Genomic DNA, 15,995 nt, shown 5'->3' with positions numbered 1-15,995 from the left:
GTTAAGCAAAGGAGAGATGTGATCATATTTGGGCTCTAACAAGATTTCTCTGGCTGGATTGGAGGGGGAGAGAGGGAATGTGCAGAGAGCAGAAATGATGCTGGCTTGGACCACAGAGGTGGCAGCATTGTAAACCATCTCCAAGTCAGTGTGGGGTCCCTATCAGGTTAACAGAATGCTTTCTCCCATGGAGTCAGGTTATTTATGTGAATGCTTAAAGAACTTTGCATTCTCAAAACCTCAAAACTATTTCCTTCACAGGCATTAGGTCCATGTGAGGCAGATATGGGAATCTGTGAGCGAAGGCAGCAGAAAGGCACCGAAAGGAAAAAACACAGAGGGCCAGTCCTTCACTGGAATTCTGAGCCCAGGTCTGCTGGTTCCCAGCTCCTGCCACTGTCTGGGGAGGGACTGATGTACTGATACACTCAGCAGAGAAAACAGGCTTAGAGTTTGCCTAGAAATAGTTATAGGCCGTGAAAGTATTCCCATAGCATAATGTGAGGAAATGGACTTCTAAAAGGAATTACTTTCATATCTGAAACAAAAATATTTCAATCACTGACCTAAAGCCCTTTTACCTTAAAAGGAGGGTTCATTTCAAAAGCTTTAGGTGTAAGCTATGTTTTTAGCCTCATTTATACTAAATGAGATGACAAAGCTTTCATCTCCTCTGTGGCCCCAGTCAATTATTCATCAAGCATTTTCTTGAGCAACTACATGATGAAAGTCATTGAAATGCAAATTAGTTCAATAGTTTACAATGAACTTCCAGTCCACTGAAGAAGTTGAAGGTCTAGATATTAAACTATTACACAATTAAATTTTAAAAGTACAATTGTGTTATTTTTACAAGAGGAGTGTGTGTACCATGAGGTCTTTATGAAGCGGGGACCTGGCATAGACAGCAAGTTAGGGAAGGGATAAATAAACAGAGAGTAGAAGAATGAATAAAAGTTAAATGAGTAAAGAGAGGATGGAAGAATAGTGTAAAATTAATTTAATAAAAATATTTAGAGCACCTGTCAGGTACCAAGTGTCGTAATAGATACCTGAGGTACCTGTGATAAACAAATGAATGAATATCATGAAAATCCAGGTGGTAAGTTCCTATGTGACAATTATTGCAGTTATTTCCCTTTGTGGCCCCAGTAACTCTGAGAGCTGTACAAAGTTAAGTTCTCCATGAATTTTGAATAAATTAATGAGTGATTTATTTTGCTTGTTACAAAATAAAGTTTTTTTCTACTTAAAATCATAAGGCATATTTCTGTAGACAATGTACATATAAGTAAATACACCTGTAATTTCACCACCAATAGGACAAAGGTTGTTGGTATCTTAATATATATTCTTCCAAGTGTCTACATATGTGATATATGATGGGGGATCATGCATTTATAGTAACTATACATATTTAATTTTGATCATACCTTACAAAAGCTTTTTATTCATTTGTTATATGAGCATTTGTCTTGTTTTGTTAAATATGCTTCACAAACATACATTGCATAACATTTTATAAAGGTGTCATATAATTTAACTATTGCCATATTGCTAGGCATTTAGTGTGTGTCAAAGCTAATTCATCTTCAAATATAACTTATTTGTTACCATATTCAATGAGTTCTTAACATTTTTGACTTGTAAACCACTTGAAAACCTAATTATTGAAAAGCAAACTCTGTACTATCTCCCTCATAGAGGAAAATTACAAGCACATATTTACAAAAAAAATGTTGCCTACAATTTTAGGAACTTTACAAATTCCATGAAGCCTATCTATGGGTTCCTGCTCCAGGGCTTCAGAACCAATGATATCAAATATGTTAACATGAAGCAGAGCAAAAATGCAAACACTTTACCATAGCAATTATGGAGAAGCATAATCTCAAAAATACTGCTGATTGCAGGATATTCTATTATTTTCATAATATGGCCCAGTCCCAGTTCATTCTTATATTTGAAGTAATCTGTCTAGATTCCACATTAACACTTCTGTATAACTTTCAGGAGTAATAATGTTTCATGTGCTCTATCTTGACTGTCCTAGAAACAGAAAGCCTCTGCAAGATGCCCAGTGCACCGCTCCTCATAGGGAGGTCTCACACCTGGAGAACTATGACCTTACTGGGTCGATTCCTGCTCCCCATCTCACCTGTCACTCCTAATTGTCTTACATACTATTCCATTTGAGCAAATATACAGCATCACTCAACACTGGATTAGACTTAAAGGAAAGAGATCATTTCACAATAACACCAAAAATAAATTCTACAGTTTAAAATTTAATATAGTTAGTCTTCTCTTAATGTCATTGATAGGTTCTTGGAATTATGGCAAAACAATGTCAACAAAATCAATCTTACCATAGATTAATTGATATAAACAAGTGATAAGTTCCTACAGCATCTCATAAGCATTATAACAAAAGGACATTGAACATTAAGACAGATAAGCATAAAAAAGATATCATCATTGCTTTGGGTCAAGTATATTTCAATCTCAGGATGCAAGGTTTTAAGTTGGCCTTTGTCTAATTCTAACCAAGGAGGAGCACAATCTTTAATTTATTACCTTAACCATATACTATGTCTGATGTGTAATTTATAATAATGAGGTTGATTCAACATGCCAGTTTATAGAGTTGCTAAAGAATTGTGGTAATTTCTCAACATAAAGCAGAGAATTCTTTTGTTTTCTGTTTCTTTGCTTCCGAAGATAGAACAGTTACTGATGTGAAAGCTAGGATGTGAAAGAGCATCTCCCTATGTTGGCACATTTCTACATGCATATTCATGCCAGCGTGTGGCATAAAATTCTACAGCATTAGATTTCAAAGGATGATGGAGAAGAAAATTCTGAGACTAATTTGTATTAAAGGCATTTCTTTTTCTCCCTCATAGCTCCATCATCCATCCCAAGGCTTCCGCTTTGGAACTGTGCGGGAAAGCAGCGCTGAGGATTATGTGAGGCAAAGCTTCCCAGAGATGCATGAGTACATGAGAAGGTATAATGTACCAGCCACCCCCAATGGAGTGGAGTATCTGAAGTGAGTGTCAACCTCTTGGGTCCAAAAAGTTCTCATTGATGCAGTGCTTTTTTTAAATTTTTTAATGACAGCTAAATATACCCACTGTGTGTTCAGTAATACCTCACAGCATGTGAGATCCAGGATGGAATAGTGTGCATTTACTTGTGTGACCTGAATTACTAGTTACCTGCATAGTCCCAATCTGGCAATAGATTTGCTCAAAGTGCCAGTGGGGTCATTAGTGTAGCAGATGGTGGAGGAAGTAGATGTTGGCTTGACTTTACTTGAGAAAACAATGATGCAGAAATGATCAAACACTCAGGGAATGTGGCCAGAGGATAAAGTGTCCCAAAGCAACCTTTTCTTCCTTCATAGTGAATCTTTAAGCCTATGAACTGTCTTCTCTTTCCACAAGGAAGTAGAATTTTTCTTAGCGATCTCCTGTAGAAAGAAAATAAGATAAAAAGCAATAATCCCATGCCTGCATAACTTCCCATCAGAATTTATGAGAAGCACTCACATCTCCATGGCAGAGCTGGAGCCTGTAATTCAGGGAGAGATAAAGGAGGGAGGCACACCTATGGATCCACTCATCTGGTCGGCCTGAGCAAAGGACAGGAATGGTGACTGACAAGCACCCAGTGTGAGAACAATCAGTCCTCTCCCTCCTGCTCAATGGTCTCAGAACAAACCTCCAAAATTGTGCAGCTTCAGGAACCTAGTGTCTCTATGGTCAACCACAGTAATCTTCCCAATAGACAGCAGAACCTGCCACCTCAAATTATTTTTTTAAGAAAGAAGAAAAAATAAATAACTTTGTGGGGCAGAATGGCTGGCTCTGTGTTTCTCCAAAGCCCTAATGATAGGCTCCTACAACAATCTTACGGACTTATAACTAGAATGAGAGAGGACGCTATGTGCTCTCAGATTTGCAAAGTTATCTATGGTGCTCAAATACTATGAAATGGTACTTTCAATTTTGCAAGAACACTAAAACATTAGAGTCCCTCTCAGACAGAGTTTCGTGCTCATTGGCCTCCCCACTGCTCTTCTGTCTTCTCTTCTTCAGGCAAACTCATGTCAAGGAGGGAGCAGTGGCTCCCAGCAAGGTAGCCATGGCTGACAAACCAGGTTCTTCTGGCAGAAAGGGGTGCAAAGGGCCCCTGTTGCTCTCCCCAGCTTCACTTCCCTCAGCGTATTCATTATTCTGGGCGCTTCACCTGAAAAGGCCCCAGTGCTCAGAGTTGACCCCACGCTCACCTGGAGAGAAGAAATAGAAAAGCAGATGTAGATGAAGAAGTTAAGGCCAGGAAGAAGCAACTTGTTCTTGGAAAGACAGCTAGCAAGTGGCAGAGTCAGGACTAGAATCAGGTCTCTAGAATCCAACCATTGCTGTAGGCTTGTCTAGGAGCCATAACAGAAAAGTAGGTCCTGGATGTTCAAAGAATAGTCCACGTTCCAGCAACATCTATGTTTCAGTTATAACCTGGGAGATGTGAGAAGTGCAGAACCTCAGGACTCATCCCAGAATCTGCCTTTCAACAAACTCCCCAGGTGATTCATTGATCAAGGTGAAATTGGAATACAGGCAGAGCTTATTATAAATGCCCTCTTTCTCCTAATTTCCGGGCTTGTCTCCACTTTTGACCTAGCCTCTGCCTAAGCTCTTAACCACTACTCCAAGCAACAACAGTCCTCATGTACTCCCCTGATATCCCAGTGCCCTGACCTACAGGGCACAACCCTGGAGTCCTCTGTACATGAAAGTTCCTGTGTTACATGTGTCCCTTGCCTCTCCTACCAAAATTCCCGTGGGCTTAGTCCTACTTACTTCGGACCCTGCTTTTTGAGATGACGCTTTTCCAAAAAAATAATAATAATAATTCCTATTAAATTATTAATTTCTTCTTTTAGTATGTTCATGTATGACTGTGTTTTGTAGTCTATGTATTATTAAATGAATGCTCAAGAAAAGCATGAGTCTATAATAGGAGAAACAGCTGCAGACTCTGCCAACTATAAGGATGATTCAATCAGTCTAGAAGCTACTTATACCTGGATCACATCCATCCACTTCCTCACCAGTGACTCAGGGCCCCAGGAGAGTCTGTGAACTGCACTGTGCAGTCCGAAATCAGGAGTAGTCATTTAAGGATACTACTGAGAATGGACCTTAGGAATTACTTGTTAGAAAAACTGAACCCCAATTTTTTATGTTGTTATTGCAACCACAAATATTTGCACAGTACTGGTAAATAGGAGCTTGTTGCTATGTAGCTCCCAAGGTACATTCTGCTACTATAGCAGTAAAACTTTGACTTGAGAAACATCTTTCAGTTCAATTTTGATTTGTTGTCAAGACTCCATTATGGTTCCTCCTCATTAGTTCCTATGAGACAATTCACATCCCCAACATTTTCTGAAGCTTCCCACAGCTATGGAGCTAGGAGGTGTTCTTCATTTCAGTTAAAGTTAAACATAGAACCCATTGTAACTTAAATCCAATACTGTGTGGAAAGGAGGAGGTATTGTGAATGGGCAATTTTACTTCCTGAAAGAGAAAGAAGGAGGAAGCGTTGTTCAGAGGCACCAAGAAAAGAACTTGACCTACTTAATATGGATCCATGTGTGTCCCAGGCAAAGTCATCCATGTAAAAATATACATCCTGCCCCATAATGAATCATAGAAGTGTCTAAGGGTGTCTTTCTCTTTTGATTTTGATGGGCCTGGCCATATTCTCCTCTTTATTGAATTTTAACAGCCTCTAAGTGAGGAACGACTGAGCTCAGATGGAATAGAAAAGGGCTGTTTTCTTTGACAAGTTGTTTGGACAACCCTGAGGGTCAGAAAGGCTTTCTTAAATGGATGCATATCCTACACCTTTCCAGAAAAGAATTTGAGGTGACTGAAAATAAGAGTCATTGCATATACCTTAAACAATTCTCTTTGAAACTCCTCCTTCCTGGCCCCCCTTTGTAAGTAGAAGGTCGGCGGGTACCGGGGCATAACCCTCCTCTGCACTGTCTCTGTGCCTGTGTCTAAAAACAATGGGGAGAACTTGTGAAGGATGTACAAGGCATCTGTTGGCATCTTAAGCCCAGCCCATACCCAATTCACTGATACAGTCCAGGGACACCTCCTTACATGATTCTTGCCAGAACTGCTTTCTGGGATGGGAATGAGACATGAGTCTATGGAGATAAATTGGTAAGACAGATTACTAAGACCTATTACAAATGCTTCTCCTTGCATTTATTGAATGCTTGCCTATGGACTTTAAAAAGATCTTAACTCCCTTTACCCCAAAAGTGCCAGGTCTCTTATTTGCATTTCCTTATATCTAAATATGAACTAATACCTGGTCTCTGAAGAATATGATAATGATCATGACAGAACGAAATGAGAATTTCCAAATGTTGATTAATGAGCCTGCCTAGCTCCAATACTTGCTAGCTACATAATCTGGATCAGGTTACTTCCACTCTCTGAGCTTCAATTTCTTTGCCTGTTAAATGGGATAATATTACCTACCTCATGGTCATTCTGAGGGATAACATGTATGGAAAATAATAAATATAATGCCTAGCACCAAAAAAGTTCCTTCAGTTAATGTAAGAGAAATGAACCTTCCCATTCAATTCAAAGTTTCTCTGGCTTTGTTGTTAGATTTAGAAGTAATGAGGGAACAAGTAGACAAACCCATTGGGAAGAGGTCATGCTGTCCTCGAAGAATGGCTATTTCTCCTGGTCTGTTCTCTACAGGTCAGTGAGATGTCAACAAGGCCCAGTCAGCAGCTAGCTAGCTTGTGCTGCCCTGAGTGTCCAAGTTTCTGACCATTAAACAAAAGCCAGCTATCAGCCTTAGTGCTTCCTGCCCACTAATGAATCATTTTTTGCTTTTCTTCTCTTGGTCTTAAATATAGGAATGATCCAGTGAAACTAGATGCCTTCATCATGGACAAAGCCCTCCTGGATTATGAAGTGTCCATAGATGCTGACTGCAAACTTCTTACCGTGGGGAAGCCATTTGCCATAGAAGGTATTAATCAGTCACTCTTAATTCACTTTTATTCAGGATGTGCTCATTTTGCCAACCTAGCAAGTCACAAATGCCAAAATCAGAGGCAAACTGCTATTCATCTTCCCTTGTTTTCATTTTCAATGCATAAGCACTTAGCGATTAAGTTGCTGAAGTTAGGAATTTATTTTTCACCTACTCCACACACATTTATTTACCCAACTGTTAGGGGAAAAAAAAACAACAAAAATATTGCTACCCAAACGACGTTGCTTCAGATGTCTGGGAGTGATTGCAGAATGTAATTAATAGGGAGTCCAATTTTAAATGAATCTGTGTTTTCTAATGGTCACATCCTGTGATGAATCTGATGCAAAAATGCAAAAAGTAGAATGACTGCATTTTACAGCTGGAAGGCCCCCGATGTTGATCTAATCTAATTTACTCACTTTAAACACAAGAAAGCCTGGAGACATTACATCACTTTTTCATAATCTCACAATTAGGTGATGATAACTAGAATTAGAATCCAAATCTCATGGTTCTTAATTATCACTAGTTGGAAAATAAGTAGAAGAAAAAAATCTCATTCCATGGTTTAGTAACCTTTAAGAGTCCTAAACAAAACCTTATTTGGGACCTCGGGTTTGCCTTTCTCCCCACTGGCAGCAAATTTTTGCTTCCAACTTGATCAACCAATCAATCAAACTTCAGGACCAAAGAATGATTGCTTTGTCAGTAGCTCCTTTCGTTCTAGACAACAGTTGATATATGGAGCTCATAGTTTGCACCAGCAAATTTCATATCTTCCAGTTCCCAGCTTCCCTTCTGTGACAGTATATGCTGTCTCTCAAGACAGTGATGTTCACTTGTCAGAAAACACTTGACTTGAAACAGTCCCATGGGGGTGCCCTGGTCCTGTTTTCATAAAACTGTGCTTTCCTGTATGTTAACTAGTGCATCAAAGCTATTTTGATTCCAACTTCCCAACCATAGTTGGTCTCTGTCTCCCCTAAACACATCAGCAAATTTTGTACTTAAGTCTTTGCCTTTGTGATGAATGACAAAATAACAGCTGATGCTATTTCTTCGTGCCTTCTCCTAAGAGAAATCAATCTCTTCTCCAGGCAAAGTGACCTCCACCTGAACCAGGGATAAAATTCAGGAAGAGCGAGATTAAGTGGTAGTGGTCTTCCATTAAGACTACAGTCTGAGATAGCAAAGTCACAAAAAGAAAAGAAAAAGGAAGAAGCTTGAAAACCAAAGACATCCATTATATAACCCCATTTTGATGTAACAATGGAAAATTCCAATTTTTTTGTGGCATCTGGAGATATAGAAGGGATGTTATATATTTTTCTGCCCTAGAGTCCCTGGGTAATTGAGGCCCCTTCTGCCATCAGCAGCTACTAAACAATGAATCACTGGTCGCAGGTATAAGAATGAGGGACTCCGCTTTCCACCTTTGTCTTCAGGGGGCAACCCTCTCTTGTCAAAAGGCAGTGGTGAGATGGCTTGTTTGTCTCTGCTGGCTCTCAGTGCCAGATGCCAGACCATTAACTTCCCACTGGCTTCCCGTTTACATATCCATCTGTGTGCCTGAGACGCGGTATCTCATGGTTCCCATCCTCTCCAGACATCACATTGATTTTGAAGAGGACAAGCACAAAAATGGCCCAGGAAGGGCCCTCCCTGCAAGAGAGCAGGAAGACTACAGATTTGAAAAGAGAGCTCATTCTCATCGTTGTTGGTTTATTCTTTAAAAAAACAAAACAAAAAAACTATTGCTGATTTATTCTGGATGAGGTACAAATCAGAAAATTTAATTCATCACTGCCCCTGGCCACAAGTTCACACAGTAAAAAGAGAATTTGCTAAAACACAAAGGGAGGTTACTTGTAAGTTAGAAACAACAATGTGATGAAGATACGAGGAAAAGTCTTGATGGCTGCTTGTCAAAAAAGCATGTTAATTTATAGATTTTTAAGGAATCTTTCTTGCCTAAGGAAATTTTTAAAAATATTACATGCTTTCCTTTCATAACATTTAAGTTTCTGGAACTCGTGAAATTTTGATTTAATTACTAATTAATTAATTAGAGTTTATAACCATAAAAATATCATTAGAGCAATTTATGAAAAATTCTTACTTCTAGGACTGTTTCATATGCTTGGTTCCTTTCACAGGATCTAGTACAATTCTAGGCTTATAACAGGTATGTGATAAATGATGTATTACCTGTTACATAACTCATTAGATTAGATTTGGTACACGTACTTAATTCACTTACAAATGCAGTCATCAAACGCACCCAGACGCTCTGCATTCACTTTCAAAGTGCTTGCATGACTTTGGGAACTTGGGAAGGAAAACGGAGGACGTTGATTCCTTCATACTCAACGTGCATTCACTCTATGCAGTGCTTAGCCCAGCAAACCCAAATATTAGGAATTTAAGAGCATATGGAAAACCTTTCATCCTGTTAAATACTTTATACGCCATAGACACAAAGACATACTGCATACTCTAATGGGGGGAAGAGAAAGTGTTGAGATAAATGAATACACGTCCCAAATTTATGCATTGGAGGTAGCTGACAGTAAAGGTCAAATGAGAGAAAAGTAATGGAACTGCACAGTAATGATTTGTGACCTTTCTGCCAAAGACCTCTGCCTGTTTTGAGTTTGTTCTTTTACTTGCTTTCCACTAATTATTTAACACAGTGCTCGGAGCCCCAGCTGTGAAGTCTGAGTGCTTGGGTTGGAGTAGAGTTGCTGTTACTAACTGTGGGACATTGGCAAGTCACTTCACCTGTTCTTCGGGTTCCTCCGCTGCACTAATATATCTATGAGGGTTGTGGTAAATATTAAGAAAAATAATACATGTAAAGCATGTACTAGCACATAGTAAGTGCCCAGAAAATTAGTATTCAGTATGTTGAATTAGTATTTGAGGCCAATTCACTATAAAATTATCGCAGGATAATATCCCACACACTTCTCTCTCCACTTGGATGTGCTGGGAGTAAAAGAAATGCATTTTTAACGTCTCCTTTATACTTGGGGCTATTACACCATGTTCTCAACTATTGCCCCAGAGTAGCTAAATATGATATTCCAAGGAAAGACTGCAAAACTGAATTGGTCTTTCTTCCTGAAGCCTTTTTTGATGCTATCTGAGATCTCATTTTCATAATACCTATTTTCCAACCACATTTCAGGAAGTTCTCTTACTCTATGAATTTTTAACTATCCATTTCCTAGTGAAAATATATTTTCACCACTCTTAGTTGATTTATCCATGGGGAAAAGATTGGAATTCTATTCTATTGTAAAAATTGTTCTCTTGGGCTATTAAGCTGTATCCAATTTCCAGGGTGCCTGATGACTTCATCTGTAGAGTTGAAGGATTCCATTTTGCTTCATCCATCAACCACAAAATCATCAGCCTCGTCTTTATTGAAAAACCATGTTCTAGTAATAATGAAAGCAACCCAGGCTGCTAAGTTGAGTCAGCAATTTAAAAACAAGAATTCTTTGACTGAAGAACACAATGAAATTTGAAAAGCAACTGATAAAGAAAAGGATAGAAATGAAACCTTCAAGGTTTTCTTTTTAAAAAAAATTCTTACCTAAGGATATATTTATTGATTTAGAAAGAGAGGAAGGGAGAGAGAGAAAGAAAGAGTGAGAGAGAGACATTTATGTGAGAAAGAAACATCAGTTGGTTGCCTCCCCTACAGGCCCCACCAGGAATCAAGCCCACAACCTAGGTATGTGCCTTGAGTGGGAGTCAAACCTGCAATCTTTTTTTTTTTTTTTTATTTCACTCATATGTGGAATATAAAACAAAAAGCAACAAATGAGCAAAATGCAATCTTTTGGTATATGGGATGATGCTCCAACCAACTGAGCCACCCAGCCAGGGCAAGGTTTTTACTATTTTATGTTTCTGAGTAAAATGGAATTTTATGCCTTTTAACAAATCCTTCTCATTGCCACATAACTTTTTTCTTATTTCTCCCCCTGTTTTATATCCACAGTTTGTTTTAATTAGCTAATGACTATTATTAATGTTAATAATCAGCCCTGACTGGTGTGGCTCAGTGGATTGAGCGCCAGCCTGCAAACCAAAGGTTTGCCGGTTCAATTTCCCAGTCAGAGCACATGCCTGGGTTGTGGGCCAGGTCCCCAGTTAGGGATGTGGGAGACGCAACCACACATTGGTGTTTCTTTCCCTCTCTTTCTCCCTCCCTTCCCCTCTCGGTAAAAATAAACATATAAAATCTTTTTTAAAAATAATAAAATAAAATAAAAATCATTAGAATGTCAATACACAATATATGCATTAAAATAGAAAGTTAAAAAGGACAGTAATGTATTTTTAGCAGTCAATTGCAACTGAACCTTGACATGATGGAGTGGAGTGATTTAATATTTATTACTTCCTATGTAGCAATTTTTTATAAATGTCTCTGAAACTTCAACATAGCTTTTCCTCTAGGGCAATTTTTATATTTTTGTTGTAGCGTCAAAATTCTATTCTTAGAATATGTAGATTTATTATAAGTATTAATTTTAGATTTTTAAACTTTCTTATCATGTATTTTTATCTCATCTGCCCAAAATACCATTATAAGAATCCATCTAAGGTGTCTTCTCTCATCCTCTCATCTGGTAGCAATCTGTCATTCTCTGAACTCCAGTCTTATCCATCCTCCTCATTGCTTCCTGGCCATTAAATATCACCATTATTGAATTTATGCCTCACTTATCTTTTTTCCAAGAAAAGTCCTATAACTTCCCACCATGTTGTGTAGTTTTGTATGTGCCTCATCTCCCCATGTGGGCAGATTCAGTGTCTGAGTTAACATGGCCACCTCCATAGCGCCTGGTGGGGTGTCTGATACAGAGTGAGCAGTCAGTACATGTTGGTGGAATTAATGATTAGGTGCATAGGTGTTCAGCAAATGCTTATCAAGTGAAAAATGAAAACAATTCTGTCATTATTACACTACTGTGGGCTGGAGTAATTGAAGAGGATTTCTAGGAGGAATAATATAATCAGGGAGCATCTCACTAGTTAATTTCCTCATATATGTATATATCGTTTACCTGCATATACATACATATATACCAGTTAGGGGTATATTTACACTGTATTTACACAACTTGATGAAAAGTTTATAAACAAAATCTGCTCATAAATAATATATATTTGTGTCTGCTGTTGAAAACCAACCACTAGTTCAGTTTAGATGGTTGTGGTTTTTTACTGAATTGCCTAGTTTTAGGGGATTACATCAATATGACTAGTGATATGGCCTACACTGAAGGGGCAGAAATAAGTCAAGCATTCCCTTGACATGGTCACATGCTATACTAGATACAGTGGACAGAGCATTGGTTTTAGACTCAAACAGACCTACTTTCAAATGCTAGCTTTGCCAACTATGAACTGTGTGACCTTGGGTAATTTACTTATCTAGTCTTTAATACTCAAGTAATACATATTCTACATGGGTTTATAAAGGAATTAGCCACATGTGGAACGGTGTCTGGCACACAGTAGGGCTCAGTAGGTTGTAGTTCTTACTATTAGTCCCCCGGAGTGATTTAACTGAATTAGAACTGTATGCCATGCTCTGGTACACAATCTTGGTCTAGTGCATGATCTACAAAATGGGGTATGGTATGTGAAACTTTATTATAGAAAAGGACTTGGTATATTTAAGCCCCCAATTAGTTATTGTTGTTGTTGAAAACTATTGCCTCAGGGGCTGAATATTATTGTATTTTTACAATACTTTTATAATACAATAGTTTGTAATGTATTGTAAAAAAATACAATAATATTCAGCAAGCCCGGCCTAATTATCTTGACCATCAACCCACTTCCACCAGAGAGTTCCAAGTCCATCTACTATATATTCTTTTATGCCCCAGTTCTTCATCCCCATGGCACTGATCTCATTTGTAATGAATAATCATTATTTAGTACCTTGTTTAATATCTGTGTCCCTAAGAGAGAGACAGATAACACACTGCAACAGCAAGGAGCATATCTGCCTTGCTCACTGCTAAGTCCCGACCACTCAACACAGTGCCTGTTCACTCAGCGTATTTGCTGATGAATGAATGAGTGAGCGAATGAATGCATGAGTGAATCAGTAAGTTAGTGAATATCATCATACACGTGCCTGAGATGGTGTCTGGCACTGAAATAAGTACTGAAGAAATGTATGTGCAACTGAACTGTCAGTAGCATACGCTATGAGAAATGTTTCTAAAGAAAACTGCTTACTTCCATATACTCATTACAAAAAAATGTTATTTAATGATAACATCAGCAGAAGAACAGACCGCCTGTGTAAAGCCTTTTATTGTCAGTTGTGCCTTTCAAGCCGAAAGTGCTAGGCACAAAACAAGCACTCAAAATAGCTTTTGTACGGAGAATTCTAATCATGCTCTTGACATTTGTCATCATTTCCTTGACTTGCCATTGTTAAGGAACAAACAGAATTATCAGGGAAAAGAAAACATACAGCTCTTTAAAACGCAAACATTTTTTTCTGCGTTATTTATGTCTTTTATTGGTTATGCGCACGTCTCAGGCCTCATCTTTTTTTAAAGAAGGATTTGTGTAATTTATGTACCTGCCATAAAAACAGGGAACAAAAACTAATGTCATTGGAAATGAATTATAAGATACAATAATTATAACATGTATTTGTCACCAGTAAATATCTTTGGATTTGTGGCAGCCTTATAGGAAGTAACTATATTTTTAATTTATCTTCCTCAATCATCTTGAGGAGAAAATATCTTTTTTTTTTTTTTTTTTTTGACTCTGCTACCCAATAGCTAATGTTAAAATGCAGGTAATTAGCTCTTTCACGTGGCTTATCAAAGAGATTAACAGAGCAGTAACAGTTTGGAAAACAAAGCCACACAGACTGGGGATATGGGGTCCAAGCTGATTACTAAAACTGATAACAAATTACATCCACGTTTCTGTTCCTCCCTCATCATTTCCCCTGACTCTCTTCCCTTCATTAACTATTAACCTGGATTTATCTTGGTTTATCATTTCCTTGATTTTTTTTTCTAAATATATTTTAATCACATACATATGAATTCCTAAAGATATATCGTTTCATTTTTAATGTTTTTACCTTTTCACAATGGATCTGTGCTGTAATCTTCTGGGACTGACCTTTTTCACTTCATATCTTATTGCTAAGAGTCATCTGTATTATTGCATGTAGTTCCAGTTCATATGTTTCACACCATATCATATTCTAATTGTGTAAATATTCCACAATTTATTTACCCATTCTCTTCTCAAGAAACATTTGCATTGTTTCCAGTTTTTGCTACTATGAAAACTGGCTCTAAGAATATTCTCGTGCATATCTCCTGGTGTACCTGTGGAAGAGTTCTTTGGCAAGATACTTAAAATTACTGGTATTAGAGTATATAAAAGTCTTCAACTATACAAAACTTAATGTATAGTTGAAACAGCAAACTGTTTTCCAAAGTGTTTATATCAGTTTGCGTGACCTCAAGCAATGCATAAGCAATCTTATTGATCTATGTCTTCTCCAACACTTAGTATTACCAGGTTTATTTTTTTAATAATTGAAGTCCCTTGTTATAACTTTAATTGGCATTTTAGTTCTCATAATATATGTTTATGTGGTCTTATTTAAAAATAAATAAAAGTAAAGTAAAAGAGGGTCATGCATGACCAATAATAAGAGTATGTCATAAGCCAAAGATAATGATTGTAGCCTACTTTTGTGTACTTAAGGTTTAGAAGAAGGGTTCTAAGAGAGACGGATAGGAAATCCTAGCCCTGGTAGAGATCTCAAAGGTAGTTTCCAAGAAATACGTTGAAAGGAAGCACAGAAGGCCGTGGACTACAATGCACCAATGCATACCATGCACAGTCCCTTCCTCTCCTCTCCAGACTCACCTCATCTACTCAGAGAAGCAACAGATCTAAGGTGATCATACCTTGGCTACCATTGAGTCCTTTAAAGGCAAGATGGTGACAGTTCACCATACCCTTGTTACTGGGCCTGATGGCAACATCACACAAGTGTAGTAGCAGCCTCTTCGGCACCGCTCAGGTGAAAAGCTCATCTGAGATTCTGCTTTCTCCTTAGGATACGGCATTGGGCTCCCACCCAACTCTCCACTGACCTCCAATATATCCGAGCTAATCAGTCAGTACAAGTCCCATGGCTTTATGGATGTGCTGCATGACAAGTGGTATAAGGTGGTTCCCTGTGGCAAGAGGAGCTTTGCTGTCACTGAGGTAAGGGAGAACTGTGGGTAATGTTAGTGCTTCGTATAGCTTTACTGTGAAGAAGAGATTTTTTTAACTGAAAACAACTAATTCTTTTTTATAGATGTGAAACTAATACCCAGAGATCCTAAGTGATTTGCCCGAGGCATACAAATAATCAGAATCTACTTCTTTCTATTGCAATGCTCTCCGTTTACAATGTAATTACAAAGAAACCTGCAAAGGGAGCCAGAAATTCAATGATTAGATAGGAGACTAAAAGATGTAACAAGAGCCACAAGAGCTCAGGCATTTAAAAGAGAAGCCAAATAAACCAGTACAAGGTCACCCTGACATCTAAAAGAAAAAATTCTAAAGCCAACGGTAATGCTTCCAATAACCTGTATTTGCCAGCAACCCCTAAATATGTATTTCAGCACAGACTCTCCTCCTGAGTTCCAGAACCATACACCTGATTTCCTGTTTGACATCTCCACTTGAATATCCTACAGGCACCTCATATTTAACTCATCAAAAACTGAACCCTTGATCTTCTCTCCTAACTGTGCTCTTCCTCCTGTGCCTCACATCTCTGTGGTGGCACCTCTGCCCATCCTGTTACTCATTCCAGAAACTGGCAGGGATCCTTA

The 15,995-nt window shown here is 38.2% G+C and overlaps 1 protein-coding gene across 1 annotated transcript in view; it reads left to right on the top strand.

The window, feature by feature from the left end:
• Positions 1-15,995, top strand: part of GRIN3A (glutamate ionotropic receptor NMDA type subunit 3A) — a 157,749-nt gene that overhangs the window by 103,922 nt on the left and 37,832 nt on the right. Inside the window, exons 4-6 of the mRNA XM_090274511.1 lie at positions 2,907-3,052; positions 6,959-7,074; positions 15,224-15,375. Coding sequence (XP_090130637.1) covers positions 2,907-3,052; positions 6,959-7,074; positions 15,224-15,375 — 414 coding nt within the window. The remainder of the gene's footprint in view (positions 1-2,906; positions 3,053-6,958; positions 7,075-15,223; positions 15,376-15,995) is intronic.

Source organism: Furipterus horrens, unplaced genomic scaffold (genome assembly GCF_987537825.1).
Source record: "Furipterus horrens unplaced genomic scaffold, mFurHor1.1.pri manual_scaffold_4, whole genome shotgun sequence".
Taxonomy (NCBI): Eukaryota; Metazoa; Chordata; class Mammalia; order Chiroptera; family Furipteridae; genus Furipterus; species Furipterus horrens.
Note: the sequence above shows the minus strand (reverse complement) of the source record. Positions and strands in the feature narration are given on the sequence as shown.